This window comes from Anomaloglossus baeobatrachus, chromosome 10, assembly GCF_048569485.1.
Source record: "Anomaloglossus baeobatrachus isolate aAnoBae1 chromosome 10, aAnoBae1.hap1, whole genome shotgun sequence".
Classification (NCBI taxonomy): domain Eukaryota; kingdom Metazoa; phylum Chordata; class Amphibia; order Anura; family Aromobatidae; genus Anomaloglossus; species Anomaloglossus baeobatrachus.
This window is the reverse complement of record NC_134362.1, coordinates 206,108,284-206,126,551: the sequence shown is the minus strand read 5'-3', so window position 1 is coordinate 206,126,551 and position 18,268 is coordinate 206,108,284. Positions and strand designations below refer to the sequence as shown.

The following is an 18,268-nucleotide window of genomic DNA, read 5'->3' as shown; positions in this document are numbered from 1 at the left end:
ATTCCTGCATGGAATAGGACTATTTGTGAGGCTCGGCTGGAGTCGGGGGTCCGGTTTCCCACAGGATGAGAACCCCTTTTGTTCTCACGGAGGCGGCTTTATGAATGCTTAGTAGGTGGCGCCCCCACATTGGCACCGCGATGTTTCAAAGAAGAGAATAGGCACTGACCTGGTGGCTTCAGACACCGGTCACAGTTGTAGGTCACGTCTCCTGATGTTCTGTAGGACGCTTGTGCCCCTACATACGAGGTCTGTATACAGGAATATACACCCCGCAGGGGGTTCAGAGGTGGAGCTGCCGCTCCTTGAGCAGATTAGGAATTAGTGAAGATGAAAGCTCTGGATATTTGCATGTAAATGTCCCGTCCTTTAATTGGCACAATAGCGGCTCTGGGCTCTTGTCGGGGTGATGCGATGCCGGCGGCTGCTCCGGGGAATTGCCCCCCATCGAATACAGTGAGATGATGAGAGTCATGAAAAGGAGCCGCTCCGAGCTGAGGATAAGCAGCGGCTTGTTTCCTCCATCCTCGGACGGGTCTGGAGTCTTTTCTGAGTAGTGGCGTGTTTCCTCCGTCCTCGGATAGGTCTTGCTTGTTTCCTCCATCATCGGACGGGTCTGGCGTCTTCCTGAGTAGTGGCGTGTTTCCTCCGTCCTCTGATGTATCTGGCGTCTTTCTGACTAGTGGCGTGTTTCCTCCGTCCTCGGATAGGTCTGGCGTCTTCCTGAGTAGCGGCTTGTTTCCTCCGTCCTCTGATGGGTCTAGCGTCTTTCTGACTAGTGGCGTGTTTCCTCCGTCCTCGGATAGGTCTGGCGTCTTCCTGAGTAGTGGCTTGTTTCCTCCGTCCTCTGATGGGTCTGGCGTCTTTCTGACTAGTGGCGTGTTTCCTCCGTCCTCGGATAGGTCTGGCGTCTTCCTGAGTAGCGGCTTGTTTCCTCCGTCGTCGGACAGGTTTGGCGTCTTTCAGAGTAGCGGCTTGTTTCCTCCATCCTCAGATGGGTCTGGCGTCTTCCTGAGTAGCGGCTTGTTTCCTCCATCGTTGGATGGGTCTGGCGTCTTTCTGAGTAGCGGCTTGTTTCCTCCGTCCTCGGACAGGTCTGGCGTCTTCCTGAGTAGCTGCTTGTTTCTTCCATCCTCGGATGGATCTGGCATCTTCCTGAGTAGCGGCTTGTTTCTTCTATCCTCGGATGGGTCTGTCATCTTTCTGAGTAGCGGCTTGTTTCCTCCATCCTCAGACGGGTCTGGAGTCTTTCGGAGTAGCGGCTTGCTTCCTCCGTCCTCTGATGGGTCTGGCGTCTTTCTGACTAGTGGCGTGTTTCATCCGTCCTCGGATAGGTCTGGCTTGTTTCCTCCATCCTCGGACGGGTCTGGAGTCTTTCGGAGTAGCGGCTTGATTCCTCCGTCCTTGGATAGGTCTGGCTTGTTTCCTCCGTCCTCGGATAGGTCTGGCTTGTTTCCTCCGTCCTCGGACGGGTCTGGCGTCTTTCTGAGTAGCGGCTTGTTTCCTCCATCATCGGACGGGTCTGGCGTCTTTCTGGCCACTGGTCAAGGACTTGGTGTTTTCCTAAAGTGACTATACAATGTACCGTGCCCCAGGGCATTAGAGGGTTTATATCAGTTGTGCCCCATCCTTCCGGGGAATAACCCAGACCTCTCTCATTCTGGGGATCGGTGAAGGTCCCAGTGGTAGAAATGGTTGATGTGATCGTCCACTCTCCTTCCTTCCAGTCCGTATGTTTTGTGACTTTTTCTTAGAGGTTTGTATAGTTCCATTCGTTTTTCTTGACTTTCCGTCTTTGTTCCTTCAGGCTTATGAATGGGCCCTGGAAGGGATGCGACATCTTGCTGCCATCAGCCTGGACGACTGTAACTCCCCCGAGCTTTGCCTCGGGGCCCTCGGGAGTCTGGAGAAATACCAGGCGCAGCATCCGGTGATCGGAGAGAAGAAGTTCGAGGAGATGAGGGAGCTCGTCTACGAGCTGAAGAGCGAGAAGGGGGTGAAGCATTGGAGGTTTGCCTGGTCCAAGTGTCAGGAGGCCAGGCAAGTTTTTGAGAAGAAGTTTGAGGCAGCTTTGAGGGCGAAAAGTTTGATGTCCGGAGATCAAAACTCCCCAAAATCAAGAACTTCAGAGGACGGACATTCAGATAAGAACATCAGTGTGTCTCACATACAAAGTAAGCCTCTTAATTCCCCCATCTGTGTCAGAGAGAGGAGACTTGGGAGAGTTCTGTGTCCGCGACCCGAAATGGATCTAACGCCCTTCAGAGTCAGTCCGCCTGGCTCCAGCGCAAGTTCTACCGCGTCGTCGTCCGCGTACAGAGCGCGTAAACTGTCCCTTCAGAGTTCTCCTGGCGAGGACCTGCATCTCGACCTGATTCACCAGGTGCCTTCAGGGTCCTCCACCCCAACCCCATCCCGCCCCATGGGAAGACGGCTGCTAAGAAAGGCTCAGAGTTTTGACCTTCCTGGGACTGATGTAGGCAGCAGCCATGGATGTCAGCGGAGACTCAGCGAGCCCGCAAGGAGAGGAAATACTGGGGTCTTCATCAAAGGCCTGGAAGTGAGCAGCACCGAGCTGGTGGAGCGATCCTGCAGCCCCCGACTACCGCTCTCCACGGACTGGTCAGCCGAGCGGATGCTGAACGATAGGAGGAGTAGTGTCTCCTCGGCAGACGGAAGATGCCGCAGCAGGTGAGAGGACATCTTTTCCTATAGCCTAGGCAGCCTTGGGTTGGGGTTTGTAGTATTGTAGATAACGGAGACATGGTACTGGTGATTGCCGGAGATCCTGGCAGTTGGATCATTACTGATCACAACGTGATCTCCTACTGTCTTAGGCGTGGGCTACGCCTTCACCTAGCTGCATTTTGCCTGGGGTACGCCTTATACGTGAATTTCAGCTCTTTATCTTCCTCTGTAGTAAACTTCGGCACATCATCGATGAGATGGTCACCACGGAGCGAGAATATGTCCGATCCCTGTGGTACATCAGTGAGAACTACTTTCCCGAGATGGATCGCATTGACCTGCCGCAGGATCTCCGGGGGAAGAGAGGCATCATCTTTGGAAACCTGGAGAAGCTGAGGGATTTCCACAGCCAGTATTTCCTGAAGGAGCTGGAGAGCTGCTGCAATCATCCTCTGAGAGTCAGCCACTGCTTCCTGCGGCATGTAAGTGATCCCCGGGGATCGGTGATATCGCCCTCCTGTGTCCACTGCCTGTGCCCGGCCACCGGTCCTGGACATTGGCCACATATAGTGGGAGCAACGAGGATCTGACCTATCTAGTAGGATGGATCTTCATGATGTACCGTAATTTACTGATTATATGACGCCCTTTTTTCCCCCCAAAACTGGGGGTAAAATGGGGGGTGCGTCTTACAATCCAGATATGGCTTACCGGGGCAGTGGCGGCGATACTGAGGGCTTGGGAGGAGCAGTGGAGCATCACAGGAGTGGTGGCAGGGCCAGTGATACTGAGGGCACGGAGGAGCAGTGGATCATCACAGGAGCGGAGGCAGGGTGGAGCGGGGTCAGGGTTGGCAATCCTGAGGGCACGGAGGAGCAATGGGGCATCACAGGAGTGGAGGCAGGGTGGAGCAGGGTCGGTGATACTGTGGGCTCAGTGTAGCATCACAGGAGTGGAGGCAGGGTCAGGGTTGGTGATACTGAGGGCTCGGAGGAGCAGTGGCGCATCACAGGAGTGGAGGCAGGGTGGAGCCGGGTCAGGGTCGGTGATACTGAGGGCTCGGTGGAGCATCACAGGAGTGGAGGCAGGGTGGAGCAGGGTCAAGTTCGGTGATACTGAGGGCACGGAGGAGTAGTGAAGCATCACAGGAGTGGAGGCAGGGTGGAGCAGGGTCAAGTTCGGTGATACTGAGGGCACGGAGGAGTAGTGAAGCATCACAGGAGTGGAGGCAGGGTGGAGCAGGGTCAGGGTCGGTGATACTGAGGGCTCGGAGGAGCAGTGGAGCATCACAGGAGTGGAGGCAGGGTGGAGCCGGGTCAGGGTTGATGATACTGAGGGCTTGGAGAAGTAGTGGAGCATCACAGGAGTGGAGGCAGGGTGGAGCAGGGTCAAGTTCGATGATACTGAGGGCTTGGAGAAGCAGTGGAGCATCATAGGAGTGGAGGCAGGGTGGAGCCGGGTCAGGGTCGGTGATACTGAGGGCACAGAGGAGCAGTGGAGCATCACAGGAGTGGAGGCAGGTCGGTGATACTGAGGGCACGGAGGAGCAGTGGAGTATCACAGGAGTGGAGGCAGGGTGGAGCCGGGTCAGGGTTGATGATACTGAGGGCTTGGAGAAGCAGTGGAGCATCATAGGAGTGGAGGCAGGGTGGAGCCGGGTCAGGGTCGGTGATACTGAGGGCTCGGTGGAGCATCACAGGAGTGGAGGCAGGGTGGAGCAGGGTCAAGTTCGGTGATACTGAGGGCACGGAGGAGTAGTGAAGCATCACAGGAGTGGAGGCAGGGTGGAGCAGGGTCAGGGTCGGTGATACTGAGGGCTCGGAGGAGCAGTGGAGCATCACAGGAGTGGAGGCAGGGTGGAGCCGGGTCAGGGTTGATGATACTGAGGGCTTGGAGAAGTAGTGGAGCATCACAGGAGTGGAGGCAGGGTGGAGCAGGGTCAAGTTCGATGATACTGAGGGCTTGGAGAAGCAGTGGAGCATCATAGGAGTGGAGGCAGGGTGGAGCCGGGTCAGGGTCGGTGATACTGAGGGCACAGAGGAGCAGTGGAGCATCACAGGAGTGGAGGCAGGTCGGTGATACTGAGGGCACGGAGGAGCAGTGGAGCATCACAGGAGTGGAGGCAGGTCGGTGATACTGAGGGCACGGAGGAGCAGTGGAGTATCACAGGAGTGGAGGCAGGGTGGAGCCGGGTCAGGGTTGATGATACTGAGGGCTTGGAGAAGCAGTGGAGCATCATAGGAGTGGAGGCAGGGTGGAGCCGGGTCAGGGTCGGTGATACTGAGGGCACGGAGGAGCAGTGGAGCATCGCAGGAGTGGAGGCAGGTCGGTGATACTGAGGGCACGGAGGAGCAGTGGAGCATCGCAGGAGTGGAGGCAGGGTGGAGCAGGGTCGGCGATACTGAGGGCACAGAGGAGCAGTGGAGCATCGCAGGAGTGGAGGCAGGGTGGAGCCGGGTCAGGGTTGATGATACTGAGGGCTTGGAGAAGCAGTGGAGCATCATAGGAGTGGAGGCAGGGTGGAGCCGGGTCAGGGTCGGTGATACTGAGGGCACAGAGGAGCAGTGGAGCATCACAGGAGTGGAGGCAGGTCGGTGATACTGAGGGCACGGAGGAGCAGTGGAGCATCGCAGGAGTGGAGGCAGGGTGGAGCAGGGTCGGCGATACTGAGGGCATGGAGGAGCAGTGGAGCGGCTCAGGAGGGTCACCGGACAGGGTGTCTCGGCAGCGGATGCATTGATCTGAATGCATTCATCTTTGAATCGCCTGCGGTTGACGTGATGATCTTCAAGAAAATGGCAGCGGAGTCCTATCTGCGCACGCGCCGCCTCCATTTTCTTGAAGTTCATCTTGTCAACCACAGGCGATTCAACTGAGCTCGCAGTCGGATCAATGGAACCCGCCACCGAGACACCCAGCCCTCTGACCCTTCTTCCATTGCAGTGACACCCCCGCAGCCTGCCACCGCTGCGACACCACCGAGCCGGCAGTATCACCACCGAGCCCACAGTATCACAGATTGTCCTGAGCCACAATACCTCGCCGACCTTGCCTCCTGTGACCTTCCTGAGCCGCACCCCCTGGTAAGCATTAGGATTAAGACGCACTAGGATAAAGATGGACCCTCATTTTAACATTGAAAATAATTTTTTCCTATTTTCCTCTAAATTTGGGGTGCGTCTTATAATCGGGTGCGTCTTATAAAATGAAAAATACTGTAATTCCTGATGTTTCCATCGTTTTGTTCCCTCCAGAAAGACCAGTTTGGGATGTACGCTTTGTACAGCAAGAATAAGCCGCGCTCGGACCTGCTGCTCGCTAGCCATGGGAACATATTTTTTAAGGTAATAAGGTTTTGGTAAATCTGTAGATAATGTTGCTCGTATACGTAGAAGCCTTGTTTCATGAAGGGTTTTGTCGCTTTGTGCCAGAACAAGCAGCGGCAGCTGGGGGCCAAGATGGATCTGGCATCGTACCTGCTGAAGCCCATCCAGAGGATGAGTAAGTACGCCCTCCTCCTGAAGGACCTGATCAAGGAGTGCGGGGAGGCGCAGGAGCAGGAGCTGATGTACCTGCGGGCAGCCGAGGAGATGGTCAAGTTCCAGTTGCGTCACGGGAATGATCTTCTGGCCATGGACGCCATACGGGACTGTGACGTGAGTTAGTAAAGTCTTTGTTCGCTGATGATCGGTCTGGTGAGAAGGTAACGAGGTCTCACATCTTCCATATTTCAGGTGAACTTAAAGGAGCAAGGACAGCTGGTGAGACAGGACGAGTTCACGGTGTGGCTGGGCCGGAAGAAGTGTCAGAGACATGTCTTCCTCTTCGAGGATCTGATCCTGTTCAGCAAACCCAAGCGTATCGAGGGCGGATTAGATGTCTACATCTACAAACGTTCCTTTAAAGTAAGACAACCCTGTGCCCAATGACTGGACCCGCCGCGCCGCTGTAATGGGTTGGGGGCTGGGGTATTTCCCTGTATTTGGGTCTGACCGTCCCACCCTTTCTCCGGTTCGCAGACAGCAGACATTGGTTTGACGGAAAACTCTGGAGATAGTGGCTTGCGCTTTGAAATTTGGTTCAGGAGGCGGAAATCTAACGACACTCACATTCTCCAAGCCAGCACTGCCGAGATCAAGCAAGCGTGGACGGCCGACATCGCCAAAATCCTGTGGCAGCAAGCGAATAGGAATAAAGGTAAGGTCCCCGTTTTTAGATTGGGGTGAGGAGAGGGGTGGTCTCGTTTTGGCTCACACTTCCTCTGGGCCCTCAGGAGAATGGTGGTCCTTGTCGGTATTTTTTAGGGACAGATATAGCCGTTTCTGGGCCCTCAGTAGATCAGTGCTGCTTGTCGGTATCTGGTAGGGACAGACGTAGCCGTCCCTGGGCCTCAGGAGATTGGCGGTCCTCATCAGTATCTTGTAGGCCCTCAGGAGATGATGGTCCTCGTCGGTATTTTGTAGGGACAGACATAGCTATCTTTGGGCCACAGTAGATCGGTGGTCATCGTCATAATTTTGTAAGGATAGACGTAGCCGTCTCTGGGCCCTCAGGAGATCGGTGGTCCCTATCGGTATCTTGTAGGGACAGACATAGCCGTTTCTGGGCTTCAGGAGATCGGTGGTCATCGTCATTATCTTGTAGGCCCTCAGCAGATCAATGGTCCTCGTCGATATTTTATAGGCCCTTAGTAGATCAATGGTCCTCATCAGTATCTTGTAGGCCCTCAGTAGATCGATGGTCCTCATCGGTATCTTGTAGGCTCTCAGTAGATCGATGGTCCTCATCAGTATCTTGTAGGCCCTTAGTAGATCAATGGTCCTCATCGGTATCTTGTAGCCCTTAGTAGATCAATGGTCCTCATCAGTATCTTGTAGGCCCTTAGTAGATCAATGGTCCTCATCAGTATCTTGTAGGCCCTCAGTAGATCGATGGTCCTCATCGGTATCTTGTAGGCTCTCACTAGATCGATGGTCCTCATCGGTATCTTGTAGGCTCTCAGTAGATCGATGGTCCTCATCCGTATCTTGTAGGCTCTCAGTAGATCGATGGTCCTCATCAGTATCTTGTAGGCTCTCACTGATGAGGACCATCGATCTACTATCTTGTAGGCTCTCAGTAGATCGATGGTCCTAATCAGTATCTTGTAGGCTCTCAGTAGATTGATGGTCCTCATCAGTATCTTGTAGGCTCTCAGTAGAGATCGATGGTCCTGATCGATATCTTGTAGGCCCTTAGTAGATCAATGGTCCTCATCAGTATCTTGTAGGCCCTCAGTAGATTGATGGTCCTCATCAGTATCTTGTAGGCTCTCAGTAGATCGGTGGTCCTCATCAGTATCTTGTAGGCTCTCAGTAGATCGATGGTCCTCATCAGTATCTTGTAGGCCCTCAGTAGATCAGTGGTCCTCATCGGTATCTTGTAGGCCTTTAGTAGATCAATGGTCCTCATCAGTATCTTGTAGGCTCTCAGTAGATCGGTGGTCCTCATCGGTATCTTGTAGGCCCTTAGGAGAGCAATGGTCCTCATCAGTATCTTGTAGGTTCTCAGTAGATTGATGGTCCTCATCAGTATCTTGTAGGCCCTCAGTAGATCGGTGGTCCTCATCGGTATCTTATAGGGATAGACGTGTTTTACGGCTTTTTTTCCTCTCGTTTTGTTTCAGAGATCCGCATGCAGGAGATGGTTTCGATGGGTGTCGGTAATAAGCCATTTCTGGATATCAAACCAAGTGAGGCAGCAATAAATAACCGCGCCATCGATTACATCATGAAGGGGCGAGGTACGTCATTACCTATAACCCTGCCTCCAGTAATGATCAGACTGAATGCTGCAGATTGATACGGCTAATGCTTTGTGTTACGTGCAGGGGCGAGGACCCGGGCCTCCATTGCGGTGTCCGTGTTTGACCATTCAGATCCATACAAGAGGACTCAGGCTCCCATAACCAGTAACGCCGTCCCTTCAGCCTGCGGACCGTCTTCTGCTTCGCTGCTGGGACCCCTTAATTTGCACATGTATGTGAACCAAACCCTTCTGGCCGGAGTACTGTCCCCCAATAGACCGTATGAGACCAGCAGCTGCCTGGAGGAAGACGAGCTGGAGAACGAGACGAGCTGCAGTCAGCCCTCCATGAGTGCGTGCCTTACCCGCTCCCCTCCGGTATCCTCGCTGCTCGGCGGATACTAACCCTCTGCTCTTTCACTTGCAGCCACAGAGAGCTCCGAGTCCTCGCACTGTATGTCTGGTGCCGGCTCCAGCGGCTCCGACAGCGGCTGCGTCTCCAGTATCCCTCAGGACAATCTGTCTGAAGATGCCGGCTCTCCGTGTGACGCCTCGGCGCAGTACACCTTCCCCGAAAGAAGGAACAGCAGCAGTGTCGCCTCCGCGGTCATGGAAAAGTCCAGATTCATCAATCGACAATACATCTCAGCAGTAAGGACGCCGATAACTTCACTACGTCTTACAGCAATGTTCCCCAATCTGTAGCACTACTACTCCCAGCATGCCAACAAGCCGAGGAGCCATAGCTTGGGGAACACTGCCTTCAGTCATCTATATAACGTCACTCAGTCACTGTCCTGGAGAGGTGGCGGGGGCCTCCAAACTACGTGCCGGGGCAATAAGTCTGATATCTATGGAAGCAAAGGGAAAAAATGTCAGTCTGGTGCCCTGGTAGCAATGCTGGGAATACCCCAAATTATCGTGTGATGGCGGGCTGACACTGATATCACTGTGGGGGCCATTGTGTAAGAACAACACCACCTCTGCTGCATCGGTGTAATATTAATCATCCGGCTGTACAGGGAGTAGTCGACCTCCGCCACCTCTTCTGTCCCCTCACCTGTATATAACACTCACTTCTGGCCCTAACAGTGGATGAATGTCTCCGACAGCCTAACCCCTCACTCATTACTGCTTCTCTCCCCAGAATCCAAGCCACATTTCACTAAGTCCCTCCACCATTGTCTGAATTTCCTCCTAACATCCAGTAAGTGTCTCTATTGTACTACATGTAACAGATCCATGTGGGCCGCCGGCTCCCAGAGACCCAGCGGGTGGGAGGGTCCACCTCTTATCCGTGGGGGAGGGGGAGGGGGGTCCACCTCTTATCTATGGGGAGGGGGTCGGGTCTACCTCTTATCCACGGGGAGGGGAGGGTCCATCTATCTATCTGAGGCTGAGTTCACATTAATGCTGTGCTCGATGCTGACCTGAGGCTTTAGTTTAAATCTCCAAAACCAGGATTCAGATGTACGATTTTGATTCCTGAGGGAGTTATATTGACTCTGAAACGCGTTGAATAAAAAAAAATCATGGATATTTCCCCGCGTTATCTCCTCATTGCACACAGCAGCGCGGGTTAACCCTTTCCTTCTACTCCATGTATGCTGATAGCTTTTAATTTGCATGAAAAAACATATTCAGCCAGTGTACGCAGCAGAGGCCTAAGATGAGGTCAGGAGCAGTCTCCCCTCGTGCGGGGAAGGTTCCTCTTCATCACTTACATGGGGCCCCGGGGTCAGGAGCAGTCTCCACTCGTGCGGGGAAGGTTCCTCTCCATCGCTTACATGGGGCCCCGGGGTCAGGAGCAGTCTCCTCTCGTGCGGGGAAGGTTCCTCTTCATCACTTACATGGGGCCCCGGGGTCAGGAGCAGTCTCCTCTCGTGCGGGGAAGGTTCCTCTTCATCACTTACATGGGGCCCGGGGTCAGGAGAAGTCTCCACTTGTGCGGGGAAGGTTCCTCTCCATCGCTTACATGGGGCCCGGGGTCAGGAGCAGTCTCCACTCGTTTAGGGAGGGTTCCTCTCCATCGCTTACATGGGGCCCCGGGGTCAGAAGCAGTCTCCACTCGTTTAGGGAGGGTTCCTCTCCATCGCTTACATGGGGCCCCGGGGTCAGGAGCAGTCTCCACTCGTTTAGGGAGGGTTCCTCTCCATCGCTTACATGGGGCCCCGGGGTCAGGAGAAGTCTCCACTCGTTTAGGGAAGGTTCCTCTCCATCGCTTACATGGGGCCCCGGGGTCAGGAGGAGTCTCCACTTGTTTAGGGAGGGTTCCTCTCCATCGCTTACATGGGGCCCCGGGGTCAGGAGCAGTCTCCTCTCGTGCGGGGAAGGTTCCTCTTCATCACTTACATGGGGCCCCGGGGTCAGGAGCAGTCTCCTCTCGTGCGGGGAAGGTTCCTCTTCATCACTTACATGGGGCCCGGGGTCAGGAGAAGTCTCCACTTGTGCGGGGAAGGTTCCTCTCCATCGCTTACATGGGGCCCCGGGGTCAGGAGGAGTCTCCACTTGTGCGGGGAAGGTTCCTCTTCATCACTTACATGGGGCCCGGGGTCAGGAGAAGTCTCCACTTGTGCGGGGAAGGTTCCTCTTCATCGCTTACATGGGGCCCGGGGTCAGGAGCAGTCTCCACTCGTGCGGGGAAGGTTCCTCTTCATCACTTACATGGGGCCCGGGGTCAGGAGAAGTCTCCTCTCGTGCGGGGAGGGTTCCTCTCCATCGCTTACATGGGGCCCCGGGGTCAGGAGCAGTCTCCTCTCGTGCGGGGAAGGTTCCTCTTCATCACTTACATGGGGCCCGGGGTCAGGAGCAGTCTCCACTCGTGCGGGGAAGGTTCCTCTTCATCACTTACATGGGGCCCGGGGTCAGGAGAAGTCTCCTCTCGTGCGGGGAAGGTTCCTCTCCATCGCTTACATGGGGCCCCGGGGTCAGGAGCAGTCTCCACTCGTTTAGGGAGGGTTCCTCTCCATCGCTTACATGGGGCCCCGGGGTCAGGAGAAGTCTCCACTCGTTTAGGGAAGGTTCCTCTCCATCGCTTACATGGGGCCCCGGGGTCAGGAGGAGTCTCCACTTGTTTAGGGAGGGTTCCTCTCCATCGCTTACATGGGGCCCAGGGGTCAGGAGCAGTCTCCTCTCGTGCGGGGAAGGTTCCTCTTCATCATTTACATGGGGCCCCGGGGTCAGGAGCAGTCTCCTCTCGTGCGGGGAAGGTTCCTCTTCATCACTTACATGGGGCCCGGGGTCAGGAGAAGTCTCCACTTGTGCGGGGAAGGTTCCTCTCCATCGCTTACATGGGGCCCCGGGGTCAGGAGGAGTCTCCACTTGTGCGGGGAAGGTTCCTCTTCATCACTTACATGGGGCCCGGGGTCAGGAGAAGTCTCCTCTCGTGCGGGGAAGGTTCCTCTTCATCACTTACATGGGGCCCGGGGTCAGGAGAAGTCTCCACTTGTGCGGGGAAGGTTCCTCTTCATCACTTACATGGGGCCCGGGGTCAGGAGCAGTCTCCTCTCGTGCGGGGAAGGTTCCTCTTCATCACTTACATGGGGCCCGGGGTCAGGAGAAGTCTCCACTTGTGCGGGGAAGGTTCCTCTCCATCGCTTACATTGGGCCCGGGGTCAGGAGCAGTCTCCACTCGTTTAGGGAGGGTTCCTCTCCATCGCTTACATGGGGCCCGGGGTCAGGAGCAGTCTCCACTCGTGCGGGGAAGGTTCCTCTTCATCACTTACATGGGGCCCGGGGTCAGGAGAAGTCTCCACTTGTGCGGGGAAGGTTCCTCTTCATCACTTACATGGGGCCCCGGGGTCAGGAGCAGTCTCCTCTCGTGCGGGGAAGGTTCCTCTTCATCACTTACATGGGGCCCGGGGTCAGGAGGAGTCTCCACTTGTTTAGGGAGGGTTCCTCTGCATCGCTTACATGGGGCCCCGGGGTCAGGAGGAGTCTCCACTCGTTTAGGGAAGGTTCCTCTCCATCGCTTACATGGGGCCCCGGGGTCAGGAGCAGTCTCCACTCGTTTAGGGAGGGTTCCTCTGCATCGCTTACATGGGGCCCGGGGTCAGGAGCAGTCTCCTCTCGTGCGGGGAAGGTTCCTCTTCATCACTTACATGGGGCCCCGGGGTCAGGAGCAGTCTCCTCTCGTGCGGGGAAGGTTCCTCTTCATCACTTACATGGGGCCCGGGGTCAGGAGAAGTCTCCACTTGTGCGGGGAAGGTTCCTCTCCATCACTTACATGGGGCCCGGGGTCAGGAGCAGTCTCCTCTCGTGCGGGGAAGGTTCCTCTTCATCACTTACATGGGGCCCGGGGTCAGGAGAAGTCTCCACTTGTGCGGGGAAGGTTCCTCTCCATCACTTACATGGGGCCCCGGGGTCAGGAGCAGTCTCCTCTCGTGCGGGGAAGGTTCCTCTTCATCACTTACATGGGGCCCGGGGTCAGGAGAAGTCTCCACTTGTGCGGGGAAGGTTCCTCTCCATCGCTTACATGGGGCCCGGGGTCAGGAGCAGTCTCCACTCGTTTAGGGAGGGTTCCTCTCCATCGCTTACATGGGGCCCGGGGTCAGGAGCAGTCTCCACTCGTTTAGGGAGGGTTCCTCTCCATCGCTTACATGGGGCCCCGGGGTCAGGAGGAGTCTCCACTTGTTTAGGGAGGGTTCCTCTGCATCGCTTACATGGGGTACCTGCTGTTTTTGTCAGAAGATGAATACCGTATTTTTCGGATTATAAGACGCACTTTTCCTCCCAAAACTTTGGGAGGAAAATGAGGGGTGTGTCTTAAAATCCGAATGTAGGTCACCGGGGGGGGTTGTGCAGAGGGGTCAAAGGAGGCAGGGAGATGCTCCAAGCAGTGCACTCTGCTGCCGGCGCTGCTGTTCTGTGCGACGCTGTTCTGTGCATCGGGCGTCACCTCTCTGTTCTGTGTGGGGCCGCTCCGTGCACGACTACTCCGCTCCATTCTGTTCAGCGCTCGACTGCTCAGTCACCGGCCCCGCACAGAGCAGAGCGGGGGCGTCGTCACCGGCCCCGCACAGAGCAGAGCGGGGGCGTCGCCACCGGCCCCGCACAGAGCAGAGCGGGGGCGTCGCCACCGGCCCCGCACAGAGCAGAGCGGCGGCGTCGCCACCGGCCCCGCACAGAGCAGAGCGGCGACGTCGCCACCGGCCCCGCACAAAGCAGAGCGGCGGCGTCGCCACCGGCCCCGCACAGAGCAGAGCGGCGGCGTCGCCACCGGCCCCGCACAGAGCAGAGCGGCGGCGTCGCCACCGGCCCCGCACAGAGCAGAGCGGCGGCGTCGCCACCGGCCCCGCACAGAGCAGAGCGGCGGCGTCGCCACCGGCCCCGCACAGAGCAGAGCGGCGGCGTCGCCACCGGCCCCGCACAGAGCAGAGCGGCGGCGGCGCCACCGGCCCCGCACAGAGCAGAGCGGCGGCGTCGCCACCGGCCCCGCACAGAGCAGAGCGGCGGCGTCGCCACCGGCCCCGCACACAGCAGTACCCGCAGTGAGTATCTGGGCCCCCCTCTATACTACTTGCAGTACTCCAGCACCGCCCCTGTCTCCTGTGACCCCCGCTCCTGCCCCCTCTCCCTGGTAAGACACCACCAGATTATAAAATGGACCCCATATTTATTATTTTACGTTTTTTTTCCCCTCCAATTTTGGGGTGTGTCTTATAAATAGAAAAATACAGAACATCACTTCCTTTGTTAATTTTACAATTGTGATCATAAATGTATTAATAGAGATGGCATTTGCTGTCATTTCCATCTCCTCGGCCATCACTGATTAACTTTAAAGAGGTTCTGCAGCAGCTACGTGTTGTATTGTGCTTGAACTGATCTTATTTAATAAAGATGACGGAAGGTCAATCAGTGATGGACGGAAGGCTCCATTGCTGCGTGTATGGGGGAGGGTGACCGGTTACCGTAGATTATAAGGTTATTAGACTCTGCCCTGTATATTTCTAGCATTCCGGACTCTCTGCTTTATTTTCTAGGTGTGATCGGACGCTGCAGCCCCCGGGGGTCGGCCCCTCTAACAGACGCCTTAGTGACCTGTAATATTTCCCTGTACATAGTTTATGACCGGCCGTCGGTTTGTGGCTTCCTCTCGGTGACAGATTTACTTATTAAGCTGCACAGTTTGTACAATTTATTAAAAAGAAAAAAGTTTTGCAAAATAGAAATTCTGTATTTAATAAGAAAAAACCCTTTTTATGTGGTTTGTTTTCACGATGTTGGATCTGACGGGCGTCGTATTTTGTTATAGTTTTTCCCGAACTAGGAATAATTTATTTACTGGAGGTAAAAGCTGAAATCTGAATAAAAGCAGGTTTATTCCTCTGCTCGTGTCTATTGTCATCCGCAACAATACAGGCCAGGAGAAAGGTCTTGTGTTTAGTAATGGGGTCTCCGGCTCCTTGTACTGACATTAATACCCATCATAGACCCCAGACGTCGGGGTCCACCCTGCATATTCCTGCTCTGTAATGACGGTATAAATCTCAGTATAAGATACGTGTTTCGTGCTGACATTGGCTTTTCTACGTGTCCTTTTTTATGTTACAATAGTTAAAATATTCACCCTAAATCCTACGAAGTAATAAATACATTTCTCATACATCCGGACACTGAGCTGTGGAGACGTTGTCTCAGTGCGGTCCTCAGGGGCACACAGGAGGCCGCCCCGTGGTGTCCTCGCTGCAGCATCGTATTAATGCACCGACTGTATCTTCGTGCATATGGAAGGGAGAACTGAAGAGAAGAAGGGAATTTTGTTTACTTACCGTAAATTCCTTTTCTTCTAGCTCCTATTGGGAGACCCAGACAATTGGGTGTATAGCTTCTGCCTCCGGAGGCCACACAAGTATTACACTTTAAAAAGTGTAACCCCTCCCCTCTGCCTATACACCCTCCCGTGCATCACGGGCTCCTCAGTTTTGGTGCAAAAGCAGGAAGGAGGAAACTTATAAATTGGTCTAAGGTAAACTCAATCCGAAGGATGTTCGGAGAACTGAAACCATGAACCAAAGAACAATTCAACATGAACAACATGTGTACACAAAAGAACAACAGCCCGAAGGGAACAGGGGCGGGTGCTGGGTCTCCCAATAGGAGCTAGAAGAAAAGGAATTTACGGTAAGTAAACAAAATTCCCTTCTTCTTTGTCGCTCCATTGGGAGACCCAGACAATTGGGACGTCCAAAAGCAGTCCCTGGGTGGGTAAAATAATACCTCGATAAAAAGAGCCGAAACGGCCCCTTCCTACAGGTGGGCAACCGCCGCCTGAAGGACTCGCCTACCTAGACTGGCGTCTGCCGAAGCATAGGTATGCACCTGATAGTGTTTCGTGAAAGTGTGCAGACTCGACCAGGTAGCCGCCTGACACACCTGCTGAGCCGTAGCCCTGTGCCGCAATGCCCAGGACGCACCCACGGCTCTGGTAGAATGGGCTTTCAGCCCTGAAGGAATCGGAAGCCCAGAAGAACGGTAAGCTTCGAGAATTGGCTCCTTGATCCACCGAGCCAGGGTTGACTTGGAAGCCTGTGACCCCTTATGCTGGCCAGCGACAAAGAGTGCATCCGAGCGACGCAGGGGCGCCGTGCGAGAAATGTAGAGCCTGAGTGCTCTCACCAGATCTAACAAGTGCAAATCCTTTTCACATTGGTGAACTGGATGAGGACAAAAAGAAGGTAAGGAGATATCCTGATTGAGATGAAAAGAAAAGTGGGCAAGGCAAATGGCCAGGGGGTAAAACCCTGCTCAGAGCACCAGGATAAGAAGATCCTCCATGTCCTGTGGTAGATCTTGGCGGACGTTGGTTTCCTGGCCTGTCTCATAGTGGCAATGACCTCTTGAGATAAGCCTGAGGACGCTAGTAGCCAGGACTCAATGGCCACACAGTCAGGCTGAGGGCCGCAGAATTCAGATGGAAAAATGGCCCTTGAGATAGCAAGTCTGGTCGATCTGGAAGTGCCCACGGTTGACCCACCGTGAGGTGCCACAGATCCGGGTACCACGACCTCCTCGGCCAGTCTGGAGCGACGAGGATGGCGCGGCGGCAGTCGGACTTGATCTTGCGTAACACTCTGGGCAGCAGTGCCAGAGGAAATACATAAGGCAGTCGAAACTGCGACCAATCCTGAACTAATGCGTCCGCCGCCAGAGCTCTGTGGTCCTGAGACCGTGCCATGAACGTCGGTACCTTGTTGTTGTGCCGTGACGCCATGAGGTCGACGTCCGGCTTCCCCCAGCGGCAACAGATCTCTTGAAACACGTCCGGGTGAAGAGACCATTCCCCTGCGTCCATGCCCTGGCGACTGAGAAAGTCTGCTTCCCAGTTTTCTACGCCCGGGATGTGAACTGCGGAGATGGTGGAGGCTGTGGCCTCCGCCCACAGCAGAATCCGCCGAACTTCTTGGAAGGCTTGACGGCTGCGTGTGCCGCCCTGGTGGTTGATGTACGCGACCGCCGTGGCGTTGTCCGACTGAATTCGGATCTGCCTGCCCTCCAGCCACCGATGGAACGCCTTTAGGGCTAGGTACACTGCCCTTATCTCCAGAACATTGATCTGAAGGGAGGACTCTGTCGGAGTCCAGGTTCCCTGAGCCCTGTGGTGGAGAAATACCGCTCCCCACCCTGACAGGCTCGCGTCCGTCGTGACCACAGCCCAGGATGGGGGTAGGAAGGATTTTCCCTTCGACAGAGAAGTGGGAAGAAGCCACCACTGAAGAGAGGTTTTGGCTGCCAGAGAAAGGGAGACGTTCCTGTCGAGGGACGTCGACTTCCTGTCCCATTTGCGGAGAATGTCCCATTGGAGTGGACGCAGATGAAACTGCGCAAAGGGGACTGCCTCCATTGCTGCCACCATCTTCCCCAGGAAGTGCATGAGGCGCCTCAAGGGGTGTGACTGGGTCCGAAGGAGAGAGTGCACCCCAGCTTGCAGCGAACGCTGTTTGTCCAGCGGAAGCTTGACTATCGCTGAGAGAGTATGAAACTCCATCCCGAGGTAAGTCAGTGATTGGGCCGGAGTCAATTTTGACTTTGGGAAATTGATGATCCACCCGAACCTCTGGAGAGTCTCCAGAGCAACGGCCAGGCTGTGTTGACATGCCACCCGGGAGGGTGCCTTGACCAGGAGATCGTCCAAGTAAGGGATCACCAAGTGGCCCTGAGAGTGCAGGACTGCCACAACGGATGCCATGACCTTGGTGAAGACCCGTGGGGCTGTCGCCAGGCCGAAAGGCAGTGCCACAAACTGAAGGTGTTCGTCCCCAATGGCGAAACGCAGGAAGCGTTGATGCTCTGGTGCAATTGGCACGTGGAGATAAGCATCCCTGATGTCGATTGATGCTAGGAAGTCTCCTTGAGACATCGAAGCGATGACAGAGCGGAGGGATTCCATGCGAAACCGTCTGGTTCTCACATGTCTGTTGAGCAATTTGAGGTCCAAAACGGGACGGAATGATCCGTCCTTTTTTGGGACCACGAACAGGTTGGAGTAAAAACCGCGACCACGTTCCTGAAGGGGAACGGGGATCACAACTCCTTCTGTCTTCAGAGTGTCCACCGCCTGAGCAAGTGCATCGGCTCGCTCGGGGGGCAGAGATGTTCTGAAGAAACGAGTCGGAGGACGAAAGCAGAACTCTATCCTGTAACCGTGAGACAGAATGTCTCTCACCCACCGGTCTTGGACATGTGGCCACCAGGCGTCGCCAAAGCGGGAGAGCCTGCCACCAACCGAGGATGCGGTTCGTGGAGGCCGAAAGTCATGAGGCCGCCTTGGAGACTGTGCCTCCGGCGGTCTTTG

At 55.2% G+C, this 18,268-nt stretch overlaps 1 protein-coding gene across 3 annotated transcripts in view; it reads left to right on the top strand.

The window, feature by feature from the left end:
* PLEKHG4 (pleckstrin homology and RhoGEF domain containing G4) overlaps positions 1-14,802 on the top strand; it is a 97,550-nt gene extending 82,748 nt beyond the window's left edge. For 2 of the 3 annotated variants that reach the window (XM_075326192.1, XM_075326194.1), the window contains exons 14-24: positions 1,808-2,691; positions 2,921-3,170; positions 5,943-6,032; positions 6,120-6,344; positions 6,423-6,593; positions 6,708-6,885; positions 8,354-8,470; positions 8,558-8,824; positions 8,900-9,123; positions 9,620-9,679; positions 14,457-14,802. In XM_075326192.1, the coding sequence (XP_075182307.1) occupies positions 1,808-2,691; positions 2,921-3,170; positions 5,943-6,032; positions 6,120-6,344; positions 6,423-6,593; positions 6,708-6,885; positions 8,354-8,470; positions 8,558-8,824; positions 8,900-9,123; positions 9,620-9,661 (2,448 nt within the window). In that variant the 3' untranslated portion in view covers positions 9,662-9,679; positions 14,457-14,802. The remainder of the gene's footprint in view (positions 1-1,807; positions 2,692-2,920; positions 3,171-5,942; positions 6,033-6,119; positions 6,345-6,422; positions 6,594-6,707; positions 6,886-8,353; positions 8,471-8,557; positions 8,825-8,899; positions 9,124-9,619; positions 9,680-14,456) is intronic. The other variant, XM_075326193.1, reaches the window with a different exon arrangement.
* The last annotated feature ends 3,466 nt before the right edge of the window (positions 14,803-18,268 follow it).